The sequence below is a fragment of the Hyla sarda genome, chromosome 3 (assembly GCF_029499605.1).
Source record: "Hyla sarda isolate aHylSar1 chromosome 3, aHylSar1.hap1, whole genome shotgun sequence".
In the NCBI taxonomy this organism is placed as follows: domain Eukaryota; kingdom Metazoa; phylum Chordata; class Amphibia; order Anura; family Hylidae; genus Hyla; species Hyla sarda.
The window spans coordinates 38,885,527-38,904,898 of NC_079191.1; the positions used below are offsets into that span (position 1 = coordinate 38,885,527).

The window sequence follows — 19,372 nt, forward strand, 5'->3', positions numbered from 1 at the left end:
CAAGGGACCTATCACATTGGATGCACATAATATAGAACAACAGAGCTGAGTAGACTGATTTTGGGGGGGGGGGGGGGGGGAGAATCAAAACTTTAATCTTAAAGAGGTTATCCAGGAATAAAAGGAATAAAAAAAATGGCATCCAGCCTTGGTGTCCACCCCTTCTGAGGTGGACTATTTAAACCTCAGTCTGTCCTCTACAGATTAGAAAGAGGTTATTACTTTGGCTTATGACTTGACTACACTGCTGCCTTCTGATTCTGTACCATGCTGCTATCCTGGTTTTGACTTGGCTTGCCTGGCTTCTCTTTACCTGCCTGTTTGTTCAGTCCAATTGTTTTGCTATTTATTCCTGGTTGGTGCCTGATTAACCCATTGTGTCCTGATCTGCTCACTGAGTTAGGACTGTTGATAAATTGAGGTTTGTCATTTAGGGCAGATTGCCAAACAGGCAGGGTCATGGGTAGCCTATGGCTGCACTTATCCATGGCCAATGTAACACATTGGCATCTCCATCTCCAGGTGACATCTCATGTCTACCATCTACTTATTTAAATGAAATATCTGTGTACAAAAAAATAAATGAAACAATAATCTATTATAAATATCCAGTGATGAATGAAAATATGATCTAAACCTGATGGGATTAAGAATTTATAGAATGGTTTCATCATCTGACAGCTGCCATCAGTGTCTCGTATCAGAGATAATATATATCCCAGATGTTTAACAATTTAGGTGCCATGGTCAATAGAAATCGTGGCATCTAAGTGGTGGATAAATATCTGCAGTTGCAGATTTTTACGTACTTCTGCAGCAGAACAGCAGAAAAACTGCAACACAGCAGATGGACTGCATCTTTTTCCATTTCCATTGAATTCCATGGAAAAAAAATCATCCAAATCCACCTTGTTCCCTCAACCTATATTGACATTGGATTTCTAAACTACACTACAGGTCAATTTCCCATATGGATTATTTTATGTTTATATACCAGAAATTTGTTCTATATACCAGTTATACTAAGTCTCACAGTCTAATTTTCTGTGTACAATTTATAAGCTACAACAAGTATAGCAAAGTTGGTGTTTTTTTTTTTTTTTTTATACTAATACGGTCAATGCTAAAAACAATGTAGAAACAAAGTTATGTATTTGCTTTTAACAAAGCCAAAGGTGATCTTTAGCACTTCAGCTATCCTCCGGCAATATACAGGTTAACAGGAATTGGAGTATATTGATTTTTTAAAGGGTTTTTATGGCCTGGCCTGCCACAGTGACAGCTTCCTTCAATTTCAATTATGTGATGAGCTCCCTAGTCAGCGCATTTACTGCTAGTTTTTGTACCACATAAAATCCAAAATGCAGAGGATAACAGGTGCAAAGTACTGTTTCAATGCTTTCATTTCCTTCTATCGAGTGAATATGTGACCTGATCTTTGAGTAACACAACAACCTCATCACTGTCCTTAAAGGAGTAGTCCAGTCCTGAAAACGTATCCCCGGTCCATAAGTTTCAGATCGCGGGGGTCCGACCGATGGGGCCCCCCGCAATCTCCTGTACGGGGCCCTGGCAGCCTGGCACAAAGCGGCGGCTGACATGCCCCCTCAATACAACTCTATGGCAGAGCCAGAGTGCTGCCTTCGGCAATCTCCGGCTCTGCCATAGCGCTGTATTGAGGGGGCATGTCAGCCGCCGCTTTGTGTGGTGGTCAACACTCCCCCCTTCCCACGGGCTTCTGGGACCCCGTACAGATCGCGGGGGGCCCCAGCGGTCAGACCCCCTGCAATCTGAAACTTATCCCCTATCCTTAAGATAGGGGATACGTTTTTCAGGACTAGACTACTTTAAAAATCATAAAGGGCTTTTGTGAAGTTGAAACTACCATGTATTACTGCTCCATTTGTTTATCTATGTAATTATTTATTCATATATAAATTTATGTAATTATTTATTCATATATTTATTTATATTATTATTTATTCATATATTTAAGTTTTTATTTAATTATTTATGTAATTATTTATTCATATATTTAGGCAATTATTTATTTATTTATTATAGGAAACTGTGGATTAATTATTGTAGTCAATGTCTTCACTCTGCATCAAATGTTTGTTCAAGTGAATATAAGTGTTGTATCCATTTTTTTTTAATTATGTTTTAATTGTATTTGTTGTGTTTTTTCACAGAAGGCTGGGTTCACATATATCCGGCATCCGGCATAGTTTCCCTCTGGCATACACCGGAGGGAAACTGATGCTAGAACTGATCCCATTCATTTGAATAGGACAGTTCACAATTATCCAGCTTCTCAATTTTGACGCCAGGTGGTTGGACACCGGACACTGGAACACAGCTTGGCACTGTCCTGGAACAATGGACGTTGGATACCATACAACAATCAGTTGCTGCATCGGTTGTGTCGAGATATAGGCTGAACTCACCTATGCCGGATAACCGACATATGTAAACCCAGCCTTACAAGCTCAAGTGCACAGAGAATAACAGAACAGATGATACAAACTACAATCTGTTTTGATACATTGTTTGGAATATAATTCATATCCCACACAGAATTTAAAAAAGATATAATAAGATATGTAAGATCCCCACCGCTCATTATAGCAAAGGTGTAGAAGTTTGGCTCTCAGACAATGTGAGAAATGCACCAAATTTATTAAGAGGTCTGTGCACATTTTATGCCCAAGGATTTTACTGAAGACCAGCTTATAAGATGCCAGTCTTCATAAATGTCCCCATGTCTTGATAGTTGAACACTTCTGTCATGCCCCACTTCCTTAGACCCTAATTCTAGGTACAATACACCATATCAGATATGCTAAGGGAGTTCCTATAAGATGAAGTAGAAGCTTTTGTGGCTTATAAAAACTTAAAGCGTACCTGTCATAGTACAAAAAAAAGAAAAATACTGATCATGTGCATATAATTTTTATGTGTCTCGGACCTATATATCCAAAGATATAAGCATTTATCTGCTGGTGAGTTACTTTCTCATTGTGCAGGCTGGAGGGGGCGTGTCAGTCTGTCTCCCTCACAGAAGCAAGCCTGGGCAGTCAGCCAATCAGTACTCTCTACTCTGTAACCCTTTCCTCTCTGGTTTTATGCTGTGTCATGTGTCAGAGGAAGATGCTTGGAGCTTGCCTGCAGTAAGCAGAAGACATTATGGTGAATTCATAACAGGATAAAATGTATAAATATAAAGAATAGATCTTTATAAAATGAGTGCAAGGATTTTTTAGATAAAAGTACAGCATTTTTTTGAATACATGTTCTATCTGTTTTATCTTCTCCTAGTAAAGCTGGATGCTAATCAGCATAGCTGTCACTATGTGTGTCATTCATCTTTCACAGATTCCTGAATGTCTGATCAACTTCTTTGTCATTCAGGAATCTGAGAAAGCTTTGACTATTTCAGCATGCTGGGAGTTGTAGTTTAGTAACAACTGAAGCTGCAATGTTACTAAATGATACATTCCTAGAACAAAATAACATTAATGCTTATGCAGAATTATAAAACTACATCCCTTCCACTTATCCCCTTACACCCTTCCCTTCAATTCCCTGGTTGGACTTGATGGACGTATGTCTTTTTTCAACCATGCTAACTATGTAATGTTTGTAAATAACTGTGTTAGAGCAGTGTTGCCTCCAGCTGTTTTAAAACTACAGCTCCCAGCATGTCCACACATCCTTTATCTGTATATTTGCATACACAATAGAAATCTCCTATACTGGATACCGGTATGCTTTACGGGCAGTATCCAGTATGCTGCAAAATCTAGACTAGTCTGTCTGGCTTAAAGACAGGCGACCCCTAGTGGTGGCTATTTTGAGCTTGAATTTCAGGTGAAAAAAAAAAAAAAAATTAACAGGTGTATATTGTGAAATGTCATATTATAATGAGTTCTGCAATATATGAAAAGTTTTTAACAATGACAGTGCCTCTTTAAATCTCTGCCAAACGAAGGAGAAGTAGAGACATTTGATCATGTCTTGTAATAAATGTAGACATGCCTGACTGTAGAGCCCACTCTGGCCCTCGGATTCTTGTTCTGCACATGACTAGTGATATTGCCGCACTGGCCGATCAGGAGGTGAGAGAGTGCTGGGCCAATGATCTCTGCTTGAGGCCTGACTCTGCCTTTGCCTGCTGCTGACTTTAAACTATGCTATTCTCCTGGTTTTGCCCTTGCTTGTCCTGACTTTAATTCTGATTTTGTACTGCACTCCCCTCTATGTTGTGACTCTCTAGCTTGTCCCTGGTTTACGCTTTTAGCTGCTGATTTTGTCACTGCCTTGCTCATGTGTTGCAGACATGGCCCATCTTACTTCCCTAATGCACCATGCACTTATTCCAGTGTAGGGGTGTCGTAGGGGTGTGCCCAGTAGGGGGCCACCACTTAAGGCATATTGTCCTAGTAGATAAGGACAGTGGTTTGGAGCGAGCACAGATTTGCCTTACTCCCGACCCCAATGTGACATAAATATTTTTTATCACTAACTATAATATTAATGTATTTTTTTTCTCTAGACATTGATGAATGTTCAGATCAAGTGACTCCCGCTTGTCATATTTCTGCTACATGTAAGAATACAGCGGGCAGCTACCAGTGTTTATGCACAGATCCATATGAACTTGCTGAAGATAAAAGGACCTGTGTAGGTAATGCATTCCGCCTCCTTGTTATTTACTTGCACTGGGATCTAGTGCAGCACTGCTCTCCATTAAAAGTGCTCACTTAAGTAGCTTCTGTAGTCCCCAGTTAATCATAGTGGATTGTGCCAAGAATAAATGTCAACGAGCTCGTAAAATAAAATATAATTTCCTTATTCTCGAATGTGTGGTCTCTAGGAAATCCTTCCTCACCAAGTGCCAACCGTTCCATCTTCAGGTTTTAATTAAGACCTCTGTTTATAGAAAACAATTTGCCAAATGGTGCATCTGTTTCTTGAGTGTCATCCAGAAATATGCATTGTGGTGATTAAAGAGAAGTGCTTAGAAGGCAATTTCTCTGGGCTTATCTGCTTATGAATGCCAATAGTGGAAGATAGATATAGATAGATAGATAGATAGACACACAGACAGACACATAGCATTGAACTGCACATGCAAGCAGAAGATTGCATGTTATAGTCCCCTATGGGGACTATAAAATAGTGTAAAAAAGTTTTAAAAAAATGCTAATTAACCCCTTCCCTAATAAAAGTTTGAATTGCCCCCATTTTTCAATGAAAAAATATGTAAACAAAAATAAACATATGTGTTACGGCCATGTGCGTAAGTGTCCGAACTATAAAAATATAACATTAATTAAACCACACGGTCAATGGGGTATATGTAAAAAAAAAAAAAATTAAGTCCAAAATTGCATGTTTTTGCTAACTTTGTATGAAAAACAATTATAAAAGCAATCAAAAAGTCCCATTAAAACAAAAATGGTACAAATAAAAACTAGAAATCATGGCACAAAAAATAAGCCCTCATTCATCCCCGTGTACGGAAAAAATTAAAAGTTATAGGGTCAGAAGTGGGCAATTTCAACATACTCATTTTCGTACAAAAAGTTATACATTTTTAACAGAAGTAATACAAAATCAAACCTATATAAGTTTAATCGTATGGACAGAATAAAGTTAAAGTGCTATTTTTAACCAAAAAGTGCAAATGAGTCCTTAAGTCCAATTTAGCTAAGCAAGCTAAGGGGTCTTCATGGAATTTGTCTGCAGTAAACTGTTGTAAGAATCCCATCCCTCTTGGTTTTGGGTATACTGACACATGACTTACTGAACGCATCCAGAAATTAAGACATTAATCTGTCACTAACTAGGCCTGAAATAGAAGGATAAATATGTAAAAATGAGTGTAGCTCACTCAGTAGAATAAATACCTGAGGTTAACTGGTGTTACCTTCACCCAAAGGTCTATTGAATTGATTATGGATAAAGCTGATAAAACAGCTAAAATACCAGTCCTCAAGGTATAGATAAAGAAGAAAGAGATAGACAGTAATAGATGATGCAGGTATTAGTAATAAAAGTATTTATTTGGTACTATGTATATTAATAGCTACTGTACTATGGTACTATGTATATTAATAGCTACTGTACCACTGTAGGGCCCTTGCATGGGACATAGAACAAAGCAAAATGTAGCGATGGTATGAATAATCAGTAAGACAAATAAAATAATAAAATCAGCAACTTGCATCTATAGTGGTGAATAACTAGTTGGAATAGATAGTCCTTATTAAAAAGTCCTTGGTATTAAATGTCTCTCAATAGCATTCAAATAGCTAAATACGATGTTAGCTTCTCTGTATAGTCAGAATGGATAGTGACGGTTGTAGAATATGATGTGATCAGCACTTCAATATACTGTCAATCTTAATCAAGGGTAGCAGTTTTGTAATATAACATTTCCAGTATTGGAAGTACAGTCTTTATGTGCGTTGGTGACACAGTAGCAATGAAAGCACAAGGTCCGGTGCACAGCACCACTTACCACTCCTGGGATCGTTCTGACAGCCGGCTCTGCGGTATGGCACGGAGGTGTCATCCTCCGGCAATGACTGGTATCAGTCTCCAGTGGTTTGGCAACGCTGTAGGTCTCCTCCTCCAGACGTCCGCGGCTGGCACGGATGGCACCGGCCCAGCAGGTATGCCAAGGGTATGTGGGCGGCGTGTGGAGATAGCGGTAGTGTGGCGATGTAGTGGCAGCAGCTGTGAGAGCAGGAGCGGCATCCCTCGTGTGAATTAGGCGCAAACGCCTAAGAAAAAAATGACTTCAGAACTTGCTTACCAAAGCAACGATGATAAATGTCCTGTATGAGGAGCAGCACTATTTCTGGCCATAATATAACATACAGATGGCATTTTTAGCAGATTTCTGCTCTATAGGCTTTATCTATAATTTGCAGTTCTCCCAGAGCGGAGCTCCCTCCTCCCCCTCTATAGATTTGTATTGCTTGTCTTGCAGACACAGGACAAAGCTGATCTGATTTTCAGAGACTATTTGAGCAGTGAGGATGGGAGGGGGAAGGGGAAAAGTTTTATAACAGGAGAAAATAATTTTTGTCTAATCAGATATATTACACAGTTTCATATAGTCGCTTGTTCTATAGATCTATGCAAAGTTTGTCCAAATGACTGTCTGTTTGAGAAAATATACCCCATTTGCTCTTTTGTGGCATCCATATTCTAAACCCTTGTAAACAGATTTTTCCAGCAAGCCCATTCAAGAGAATGGCTTAAAGTGGTACTCCACTGGCCAGCGTTCTGAACATTTAGTTCCGAACGTTGTGTGTGCGTGCTGCCGGGGCGGTCAGCCACACCCCCTCAATGTAAGTCTATGGGAGGGGGCGTGGCTGCCGCCAGGCCCCCTCCCATAGACTTCATTGAGGGGGCGTGGCCGACCCCCGCACACAGCGTTTGGAACTAAATGCTCCGAACGCTGGCCAATGGAGTACTCCTTTAATCTACTTCATTACACACCACATTTCCTTCCTCCACTTAGAATTCAATGAGAAGTGGGGAATCTTGGATGCGAATTGTTAGAAGATAAAATAATGAAATGAGTTATCTCTGCTCCACATATAATGTCTGCTTTATGCTGATCAATGGAGAAGATGGCCTTTAGCCAACTAGAAATTGAATGACAAAATCAAAGTTTAGTAACATCAATGAGATGGGAAGCTGAGGATATCAATGAGGCAGAACGTGGAACGTGGCGGTAGATAAAGATCTCCGGAGTAATCAATCCTTTCTTCATAATTTACTCACTCTATGGGGCTATGTATTAGAAGAGAATCGCTATTAAATATGAATAGTCTGTGTACTCCGCATTCTTAGTTTTCTTCTGCTTTATTCATTGCATAAATGATGACAAAGATTTCCTTTCAAAAAGTCTTGAATCCTCAAACATTTAGGATTAGTGCTAATATCTGTGTAAGGAAGAGCCCATACACACGGCAGAATTTCCGCGTATAATCCATCTTATGAATTGAACTTAAAAATAATACTACATGAAGTTAAAGGAGTATTCCTCCGAAAACTAACTTATCCCCTATCCACAGAATAAGCGAAGTGATTGCAGAGGTCTGCTGGAGCCCCCCACGATCTCCAGGATGGGATGCTGGCACTCTCAGCGAGGAGGATGTGTCGTCTACCGATAGACGGCATGCGCTCTATTCATTTCTATGCGTGCGCCGATGATGCCCAAGAGCTATACTCTGGTATTTTTGGCGCTACCATAGAAATTAAAGGGGTTATCCACCATAAGGTGAATTTAGTGCGTACCTGGCAGACAGTAATGGACATTCTTAGGAAGGACCTGCGCTTGTCTTGGGGCTAAATGGCTATGTTGTGAGATTACCATAACACTGTGGCTAGCTGTTTGTGAACTGGTATTTCCTGTTTGACTTTTCTTTTTTTGACTACAAATCCCACAATTCCATTTTCCTCCCTCCAACACATCAGCCACCCCACCCATTGAAACATAAATGAGCTGAATCCATTCAAAAGACCTGTGGTTTTCAATCAGGGTGCCTACAGCTGTTGCATTAGTTGCAGATTGATCTCTCTCCCACCAAGCAATTCCTCCACCCATTGAAGCAGACAGGCTCCCTGTCATCAGCTGACTAGTGAGTCAGGTCTCAGCCACATTGCAACCTGGGAAAAGTCTGAGACAACAGTCATTTTGTATGCAGTTAAAAATAAATATTGAGGTGAAAATCACAGAAGAATTGTGAGAAAACCATCACACACAGGTACAGACACTATATTATGAACTACACTAACTTTACAGCCCCTGTAGCATAGTCAAATAAAAATAATTCCTGGAATAACCCTTTGATGGAGCGCATGCTCCATTTATCTCCCATCTCCTATCCTGTGGATAGTGGATAAGTTCATTTTCGCCAGAGATCTCCTTTAACATTTGGCCAATGGGATTTCCGCACTCCCATTCACACAGCAGAATTTCCGAATATAATTCATCTTAATAATTCTTCTAAATGAAGTTAACATTGTGGTTAATGCGATTTCCACAGTACCTTTCACACAGAAGAAATTCTGCAATCCAGATTCCGACAAAAGAATGAACATGTTCATTCTTTTAGCGGAATCTGCACGGAAATGCATAGCCGTCAATAGAGGTGGCGCATGTGCAAGCGGTCCTTGTACACACTGAAATTGGTGCCCGCTGCTGCATACAGAATATTCAAGCGGAATTTCTCTGCTTGGAATCGAAAATTTTCCCTTGTGATTGGCCAGGCCAGTGCAGCGCTCTCTCGTCAGAGCAATACAGCCGGGGAACTTCCGAGGATGATATGTCAGGACCTTCTGTACTGAGATGTCACTGTGTATATTATCCCTGTACTGTGACTTCACTGTGTGTATTATCCCTGTACTGTGACATCACTGTGTGTATTATCCCTGTACTGTGACATAACTGTGTATTATCCCTGTACTGTGACATCACTGTGTGTATTATCCCTGTACTGTGACATCACTCTGTATTATCCCTGTACTGTGACATCACTGTGTGTATTATCCCTGTACTGTGACATCACTGTGTGTATTATCCCTGTACTGTGACATCACTGTGTATTATCCCTGTACTGTGACATCACTGTGTATATTATCCCTGTACTGTGACATCACTTTGTATATTATCTCTGTACTGTGACATCACTGTGTATTATCCCTGTACTGTGACTTCACTGTGTGTATTATCCCTGTACTGTGACATCACTGTGTGTATTATCCGTGTACTGTGACATCACTGTGTGTATTATCCCTGGACTACATAGTACACAGTACACAGTGTCACAGTACAGGGATAATACACACAGTGATGTCACAGTACAGGGATAATATACACAGAGATGTCACAGTACAGGGATAATACACAGTGATGTCACAGTACAGGGATAATATACACAGTGATGTCACTGTACGGGGATAATACACACAGTGATGTCACAGTGCAGGGATAATATACATAGGGATGTCACAGTACAGGGATAAAACACACAGTGATGTCACAGTACAGGGATAATATACACAGAGATGTCACAGTACAGGGATAATACACAGTGATGTCACAGTACAGGGATAATATACACAGTGATGTCACAGTACGGGGATAATACACACAGTGATGTCACAGTACAGGGATAATATACACAGTGATGTCACAGTACGGGGATAATACACACAGTGATGTCACAGTACAGGGATAATATACACAGTGATTTCACAGTACGAGGATAATACACACAGTGATGTCACAGTACAGGGATAATACACACAGTGATGTCACAGTACAGGTATAATTTACAAAGTTATGTCACAGTACAGGGATAATATACACAGTGATGTCACAGTACAAGTATAATTTACATAGTTTTGTCACAGTACAGGGATAATATACACAGTGATATCACAGTACAGGGATAATACACAGTGATGTCACAGTACAGGGATAATACACACAGTGATGTCACAGTACAGGGATAATATACACAGAGATGTCACAGTACAGGGATAATACACAGTGATGTCACAGTACAGGCATAATATACACAGTGATATCACAGTACAGGGATAATACACAGTGATGTCACAGTACAGGGATAATACACACAGTGATGTCACAGTACAGGGATAATACACACAGTGATGTCACAGTACAGGTATAATTTACATAGTTATGTCACAGTACAGTGATCCCTGATCCTGCCTATTACTGGTATAAAATAGGTAGGGCACATATACATGATGGGGAGTCACACTATGGCAGTGTTTCCGTACAAGTTTGCCTCCAGCTGTTGCAAAACTACAACTCCCAGCATGCCTAGACAGCCTTTGGCTTTCTAGGCATGCTTGGAGTTGTAGTTTTGCAACAGCTGGAGGCACACTGGTTGGGAAACACTGCTTTATTGTGTTATCTAGGTAATAGTGTCTGTATAACAGCCTCTTATCAAGATGGCACATGATCTGTGAATGCAGGTACACCAATCTTATAGAAGGGACACTCCACTCAGAAGAGCCCTGTGTACACTCCACTCAGAAGAGCCCTGTGTACACTCCACTCAGAAAAGCCCTGTGTGCACTCCACTCAGAAGAGCCCTGTGTACACTCCACTCAGAAGAGCCCTGTGTACACTCCACTCAGAAGAGCCCTGTGTGCACTCCACTCAGAAGAGCCTTGTGTGCACTCCACTCAGAAGAGCCCTGTGTACACTCCACTCAGAAGAGCCATGTGTACACTCCACTCAGAAGAGCCCTGTGTGCACTCCACACAGAAGAGCCCTGTGTGCACTCCACTCAGAAGAGCCCTGTGTGCACTCCACTCAGAAGAGCCCTGTGTGCACTCCACTCAGAAGAGCCCTGTGTGCACTCCACTCAGAAGAGTCCTGTGTGCACTCCACTCAGAAGAGTCCTGTGTGCACTCCACTCAGAAGAGCCCTGTGTACACACTCCACTCAGAAGAGTCCTGTGTGCACTCCACTCAGAAGAGCCCTGTGTACATTCAACTCAGAAGAGCCCTGTGCACACTCCACTCAGAAGAGCCCTGTGTGCACTCCACTCAGAAGAGCCCTGTGTACACTCCACTCAGAAGAGCCCTGTGTGCACTCCACTCAGAAGAGCCCTGTGTGCACTCCACTCAGAAGAGCCCTGTGTGCACTCCACTCAGAAGAGCCCTGTCTACACTCCACTCAGAAGAGCCCTGTGTGCACTCCACTCAGAAGAGCCCTGTCTACACTCCACTCAGAAGAGCCCTGTGTGCACTCCACTCAGAAGAGCCCTGTGTTCACTCCACTCAGAAGAGCCCTGTGTACACTCCACTCAGAAGAGCCCTGTCTACACTCCACTCAGAAGAACCCTGTACACACTCCACTCAGAAGAGCCCTGTGTGCACTCCACTCAGAAGAGTCCTGTGTACACTCCACTCAGAAGAGCCCTGTGTGCACTCCACTCAGAAGAGCCCTGTGTACACTCCACTCAGAAGAGCCCTGTGCACACTCCACTCAGAAGAGCCCTGTGTGCACTCCACTCAGAAGAGCCCTGTGTGCACTCCACTCAGAAGAGCCCTGTGTACACTCCACTCAGAAGAGCCCTGTGTACACTCCACTCAGATGAGCCCTGTGTACACTCCACTCAGAAGAGCCCTGTGTACATACAGTATAATAGTGGAGGCTGCATGCCAGACCCACCTGAAACAACAGCCACACATGGAGGAGTCAGGTGCCGCATGGGGAATCTGAGGTAACTCTCTTCTCTCCTCTGGTGAAGAATGGGACAGGGGGTGGGGGGGATGGACAGAGACATCACGTTTTTCCCCACACGGGAGCGCAAAGGGCAGGGGACAGTTAAAACTTGCGCTCCTGTATCCTGCTGTATGTGGTCCTGTATGTAATTCATTTCAATGAGCCGACTGGAGTGAACCGGTCGGCTCATTTTTCTCCGTTTGCTATATTCTACCGGACCTAAAACCGTGGTTGACTACAGGTTTTAGGTACGGTAGAAAACTACATACGGGGAAAAATGAGCCGACCGGTTCACTCCAGTCGGCTCATTGAAATGAATTACATACAGGACCACATACAGCAGGATACGGGAGCGCAAGTTTTTAGCTCTCCCCTGCCGTATGCGCTCCTGTGTTGGGAAAAACGTGATGTGAACCCAGCCTAATCGGCTCTGTCTGTACTAACAGAGGAGAGAGGGAGGGGGAGGGACTGTAAGCAGTGCGGCCTGTGAGGAGGAGGCAGAGCGCAGGCTGTGATTAGCAGTAGGGATCAACCGATATCGTTTTTTTAGGGCCGATACAGATACCGATAATCAGTGGAGGTTAGGGCCGATAGCCGATAACTTATACCGATATTCCGGTATAAGTTATCGGCTATTTATCCCCCCTCGACACCGCTGCAGAGCATTGATTTAAAGCGGGCGCTTTAAATCAATGCACTGCAGTGGCTTTTGCGGTGCCATAGGCCGCCGCCACCACCACCACCCGCTTCTCTCCCCCTACCTGTCAAGGTGGTCCGGGCCATCCATCCTCCCTTCCTGTAGTGTCCGGTGGCATTCCGGGTGGAGGGTGAACCGGTCCGGGCTGTCCTTCTTCTCAGGCGGTCATCTTCTCCACTCCGGCCTCGTACGCTGCATAGACGCCGCTACGCAGTGACGCCCGTGCGCAGCGACGCACCTGACATCACGGCGTAGCGGCGTCTATGCAGCGTACTAGGCCGGAGCCTGCCCGGAGTGGAGAAGATGACCGCCGGAGAAGGACAGCCCGGACCGGTTCAACCTCCACCCGGAATGCCGCCGGACACTACAGGAAGGGAGGATGGATGGCCCGGACCACCCCCAATACGTGTAAGTTTAATTTTTTTTTATTGACTCGGAGGGTGGGGGAGGGGCCCGACCGGAATAGCGGTATGGGCAAAAATCCATACCGGTATACCGCCCAGCACTACGGGGGGCGGTCGCGGTGCGGTGCGGCGCATCGGGGGGTGGTCGCGGTGCGGTGGGGGCGGTGCGGGGGGCGGGGCATTATCGGCTTATCGGCAAGGTAATTGCCGATACTGATAATGCTCAAAATCGTGATGAGCGGCCGATAATATCGGCCATACCGATAATCGGTCGATCCCTAATTAGCAGAGTAGAGAATACCTGTGTGAATAGTGTCGAAGATCTGATGAAAACTCCGTCGGGCCCCTTACCACAGCTCTGCACTGTGCGGCTAGATCTGTTTGGCGGCCTGCGCCCTCTCCAGGTATGCGCCCCCGGCGGGGATCAGGTTTGCCAAACGGTAAGTATGCCACTGTGTGTATATATCATAGGTCACGGCCAAAATTCAACCTTTCCCAAGAGCCTGGGGTGTTACCTCAAAGCTGGGCTGAAGATCCAGGAGAATCACGGTCATTAAAACAAGAGACAGATGTTCTTATGTGAGCTGCAAAAAATATCCATTTCTTCCTTCAATGACTGGAATTCTCCTCACTCTTCAGCCCTAATCAGGCAAGGTAGAGAGGGGGGAGGGGGGCACGCTGCATTTAGAGAGCTGTTATAGAGCTGACAGATTCCCTTTAAAGGGGTATTCCGGCGGAAAACAATTTTTTTTTTTTTATAAACTAGTGCCAGAAAGTTCAACAGATTTGTAAATTATTTCTATTACAAAGTCTTAATCCTTCCAGTACTTATCAGCTGCTGTATGCTCCACAGGGAGTTCTTTTCTTTTTAAGTTTATTTTCTGTCTGACCATAGTGCTCTCTGCTGACACCTCTGTCTATGTCAGTAACTGTCCAGAGCAGGAGTAAATCCCCATAGCAAACCTATCCTGCTCTTGACAGTTCCTGAGACAGACAAAGGTGTCAGCAGAGAGCACTGTGGTCAGACCGAAAATACATTTTAAAAAAGAACTTCCTCTGGTGCACACAGCAGCAGATAAGTACTGGAAGGGTTAAGATTTTTAAAAAGAAGTAATTTACAAATCTGTTTAACTTTCTGCCATCAGTTGATTAAAAAAAAAAAATCACCGGAGTACCCCTTTAACCTCTTGGGGGCGCAGGGTGTACGCATACGCCCTGCATCCCTGATCCTTAAGGATTCAGGGCATACCTGTACACCCTGGTCCATTTTAACGGGTTTAAACCGTTCTCACCGACGGTTGTTACGGGCACCCAGGACCCACGGCTAATGCCGGGCATGGCCAATCGAGCCGCTGCATGGCATTAACCCTTTAGACGCCACAATCAAAGTTGATTGCGGGGTCTAAAGCGAAAGTAAAAGAATCCCTGCTGCTCAGCAAAATCGCAATGTCCCGATCAGCTTGCCTTTCCATTGTCCGATTGACAATCTACTGCTCCATGCTCCAGGGTATAGAAGCAGATCACCGGTTACACTGATCAGTGCTTTGCATTGGAATAACAGTGACCAGTGTATGCAATCAGAAGATAACTTCTTTTTTTAAATAAAAGTTCTATAACCCCTTCCCTATTAAAAGTTTAAATCACCCCCCTTTTCCCATTTTTTAAATAAAATAATGTAATAAAGAATGAAAATAATTATATGTGGTACCGCCGCATGTGTAAATGTCCGAACTATTAAAATATTAGGTTAGCTAAACCACACGGTCGATGGCGTACAAGTAAAAAAATATCAAAGTCCAAAATTGTGCATTTTTGGTCACTTCATATACCATAAAAATATTATTCAAAAGCGATCAAAAAGTCCCTTAAAGAAAAATGGTACCGATAAAAACTATTTTTTTTTAAGTATTAAAAAAAATAAAACCTATATGAATTCGGTATCTTTGTAACCATATGGACCTACAGAATAAAGATAAGGTGTAATTTTCGCCAAAAAGGGCACTGCGTAGAAACAGGAGCCCCCAAAATTTTAAAAATGGCATTTCTTTTTTTATTTCACCCCAAAAATAGTTTTGTTTTTTGTTTTGATGCAGGTCGTATTATAAAATAAGTGATGCCATTACAATGTACAATTAGTGACGCAAAAAAAAAGCCCTTATATGGGTCTGTAGGTGCAAAATTGAAAGCATTATGATTTTTAGAAGGGAAGGAGGAAAAAACAAAAATGCAAAAACCAAAATGTTTGCATTTCCTTAAAGGAAATCTGTCATCAGAAAAACCCGCACTAAACCTGTTACACAGGCTTGTAGTGCGGGTGATTCTGATTAAAACGCTCATTACCTGGTTAAAAATGGTTCAGCGCTTCTTAAGATATCTATATTTTTAGTTTTCTGTTATTCCCTGGCTTGGGACTCAGTGGGAGGTCTTATCATCTGGGACTCCGCCACACGTCATTCTAGCTGGGCGGAGCTGCCGCCCGGCTCATGAATATTCATGAACTTATCCTCCTGGTCTAATTCTTCTTTCTCGGTCTGTTTGTGAATAAATACACCCTCCGTCCCTTCCTCCCACCCCCGGATTTTCACTTATGCAGCCCGTCTTCTTACTTGTATAGGGCCGCAGCTTGAGTGAAGCCGGGGGAGAACGCCGCTTCCGGGTGTACGGAACGCGGCGCATGCGCGGCCCTCCCCACCAGACCGAGAAAGAAGAATTAGACCAGGAGGATAAGTTCATGAATATTCATGAGCCGGGCGGCAGCTCCGCCCAGCTAGAATGACGTGTGGCCGAGTCCGAGATGATAACACCTCCCACTGAGTCCCAAGCCAGGGAATAACAGAAAACTAAAAATATAGATATCTTAAGAAGCGCTGAACCATTTTTAGCCAGGTAAGGAGCGTTTTAATCAGGATCACCCGCACTACAAGCCTGTGTAACAGGTTTAGTGCGGGTGATTCTGATGACAGATTTCCTTTAAGGTGAAAATAGGCTGAGTCCCTAAGGGGTTAATGTTTTCTTTTGCAGAAGATGGAGTTAATTCCTAGTATCCACTGTTTTTTGTTTTCGTTTTTTATGTCCCCATCAGGGGGGCCAACTGTCTATAAATTTCTTGACAATCCATAATAATAGCTCACATTTTCCAGTGTCCATTAAAACAATTTGGAGAAGCTTGTGCTGGATATTGTAATTCTCATCATTTTAGAGTTTACAGTAAAAGCTACTGATATCCTCATACCAGTATTGCAGTGAATTATACACATATATGACTCCAAATTTGTATGGTTCATTATGGTTGTCCAATTTGTTCGTATAAAAGGTAGACTGACTGTGATTTTTTTGGGATAAATTGTTTAGCAAAATCATATAATCAGACTGGCAACCCCAGGCTCCAGCTATGTTTCTCTTTCTGAGTAATCATGCTTCAGTTCAGTTACACTAACTTTGTAACTGCATAAAAAAATGCATTGATAATAATAATAATAAGAAGAAGAAGAATAAGAATAATAAGAATAGCAACAAAGTCTTCTTATTAGTATTACATTATTATTATTATTATTATTAATAAATACATTATAAATAGTGATAATAGTTATTATTTATTTACTACTATTATTGTAATGATTAATAATAATTGTCATTATCATATTTTATCATTTTTATGGCATTATTATTATGATTAATAATAATATAATAATAATAAATGCTTTTTTTATTTGTTTTTTATTATTATTAAAAATGAATAAATAAATACTTATAATCGTTAATATTTATTTGTTATTAAAATAATGATGATTATTCATAATAATAATTTAATAATAATAATAATAACTTACCTTTATTAACATTATTATTAATGATAATTAAGATAATAAAAATAATAATCTTATCATTTGCATTCTTCTTATTATTATTATTTTGTCTTATATTGATAATTTCTATGTTTGTTACAAAGTAACAAAATCTGTGTTACCATCCTCTAAGTCAGTGGCTTCCAAACTGTGGACCTCCACGTGTTGCAAAACTACAACTCCCAGCATGCCCGGACAGCCAGCAGCTGTCCGGGCATGCTGGGAGTTGTAGTTTTGCAACATCTGGAGGTTCACAGTTTGGAGACTACTGCTCTAAAGGTAATGATTCCATACTGCTCTCAGTCAATATTTGCTTTTGTTTTTCTCGGGCCGCAGATTAAACGTTCCCTTCGACTTTCGCAAACAGGTGACTATTAGAATAATTGCACTGCCGCCGTGACTACATAAATGTCACAATAGATTTCCATCATTATCTGGCAATTGGGAGAAGAACATGACACATCCAATTTTGCGAGACGCAATGTTTTACAGCCCAATTACCCCTGGATTGTAACGCATTAGGACCATCATGAGATCTTCCTTTTGTAAACGGTTTTTCCTGATTAAAAGCAAAGACTGCCCAATAAAATATTTATACGGCAATAATTTGTAGGTTTCATTAGCCGTATGCTAAATGGTTTACCCAGCGTTACATTTTTTTTAGATTTTTTTTTTTTTTTTTACCTCTATAGAAAATCCTATTAAACACATATTTTGTCACGACTTTCATGTCTTCAGATTCTGGAAAACTTCCGCGAGCATCCATAGCATCCATCATTTTGGTGGCGCTGCTGTTCCTTTCCTGGGCCGTGATATGCTGGATTCTAGTTTGCAGAGGGTAAGGAAGATTTGTTGTGTTCTCTGCTTATTGCATATTTTATTATCAATCACTTAGATAACAAGACGCTTGTAGATGCTTAGGTGCCAATGATTGACAATGTAATGTCACCAACCTGCCAGTATCTGAATGCCCTTGCGAGTGCATGTGAGCCTGTACATCTGTATCTGTGTATCTCTACCTATATGTGTGTGAAGCTCCATCTGTCATCTCTGCCTCTCTGGATATTATTGTCAATCACGGGCAGTTGTTTTTTTTTTTTCCCCATTTAAGATGTATCTTTTACATGTTGTTTCTTATCCAAAGGATATATTCTGTATAATATATATATATATATATATATATATATATATATATATATATATGATGTACAATGCTAAGATTTGTGGCATAGATCAAAACAATGCTTATTTTACTGTTTAGACTGTTGCACCCTGGCCCTGGAGTCTTAAAGGTTATCCAGTGAAAGAAACAACCTATGTTTAATGTTAAAAAGTATAATAAAGCCACTTACTGATATTGTATTATTAACCATAGTGCACAGATCTTTAATTTCAGCTGTGCTCTCTCCCTTGTGAGCTGTTCCATCACGTCACAGGCTCTGAAAGCAGTCTGCTATGTCCCTCCCCTCCTGTCAGCGCAGGACAAGATCAGGGATTTAAGGGGGAGCTGGTGTTGCTTCTCATTTGATAAGGCAGCAGATAGCCTGTTCTTATTCACAGTAGTATTGGTTAGAATGAGCTCTCTGCTGCCTTATCTAACCTTATCTAATGAGTCATGAATCTAATAAGAAGTAATACCATCTCCCCCTTCACATGACTGGTCTTGCCCTATGCTGACAGGATAGGGGGTGAAGGGATGGAGGAGACTATTCCCAGAGCCTGTGACTTGATGTCACAGCTTACAAGGCAGAGGGCACAGCTGAAATGGAAGATCTGTGTACTATGGTCAATAACACTATATTAATAAGTTGCTTTATTTTACTTCCTTTCCCTGGTCGTTTCTGAAGTATACCACTCCAAGATGAGAGTGGGTGGGGCCAGTCATGATCATCGGGTGTGGAAGATATCATGTCCACATGCTATAATCAATGGCTTGTTTATCTATTGAACATCGCATGTGGGCAATGATTGTTAATGGTACCGGCCCCCTCTTGTATTGAAGCTGTATACTACAGAGACAACCAGGGAGCAGAAGTGGAGGTCCAAGTGGCAGCACACGTGGGACCTTTTCAGCTTCCTGGACAACCCCTTTAAAGGGATAAACCTGTCATATGTCCATCTTTCTCCAATT

The 19,372-nt window shown here is 41.8% G+C and overlaps 1 protein-coding gene across 1 annotated transcript in view; it reads left to right on the forward strand.

Annotated features, from left to right (window-relative positions):
- Window positions 1–19,372, forward strand: part of TPO (thyroid peroxidase) — a 172,482-nt gene that overhangs the window by 150,671 nt on the left and 2,439 nt on the right. The window contains exons 12-13 of the mRNA XM_056563064.1: window positions 4,556–4,687; window positions 17,980–18,079. Of these exons, the coding sequence (XP_056419039.1) occupies window positions 4,556–4,687; window positions 17,980–18,079 (232 nt within the window). The remainder of the gene's footprint in view (window positions 1–4,555; window positions 4,688–17,979; window positions 18,080–19,372) is intronic.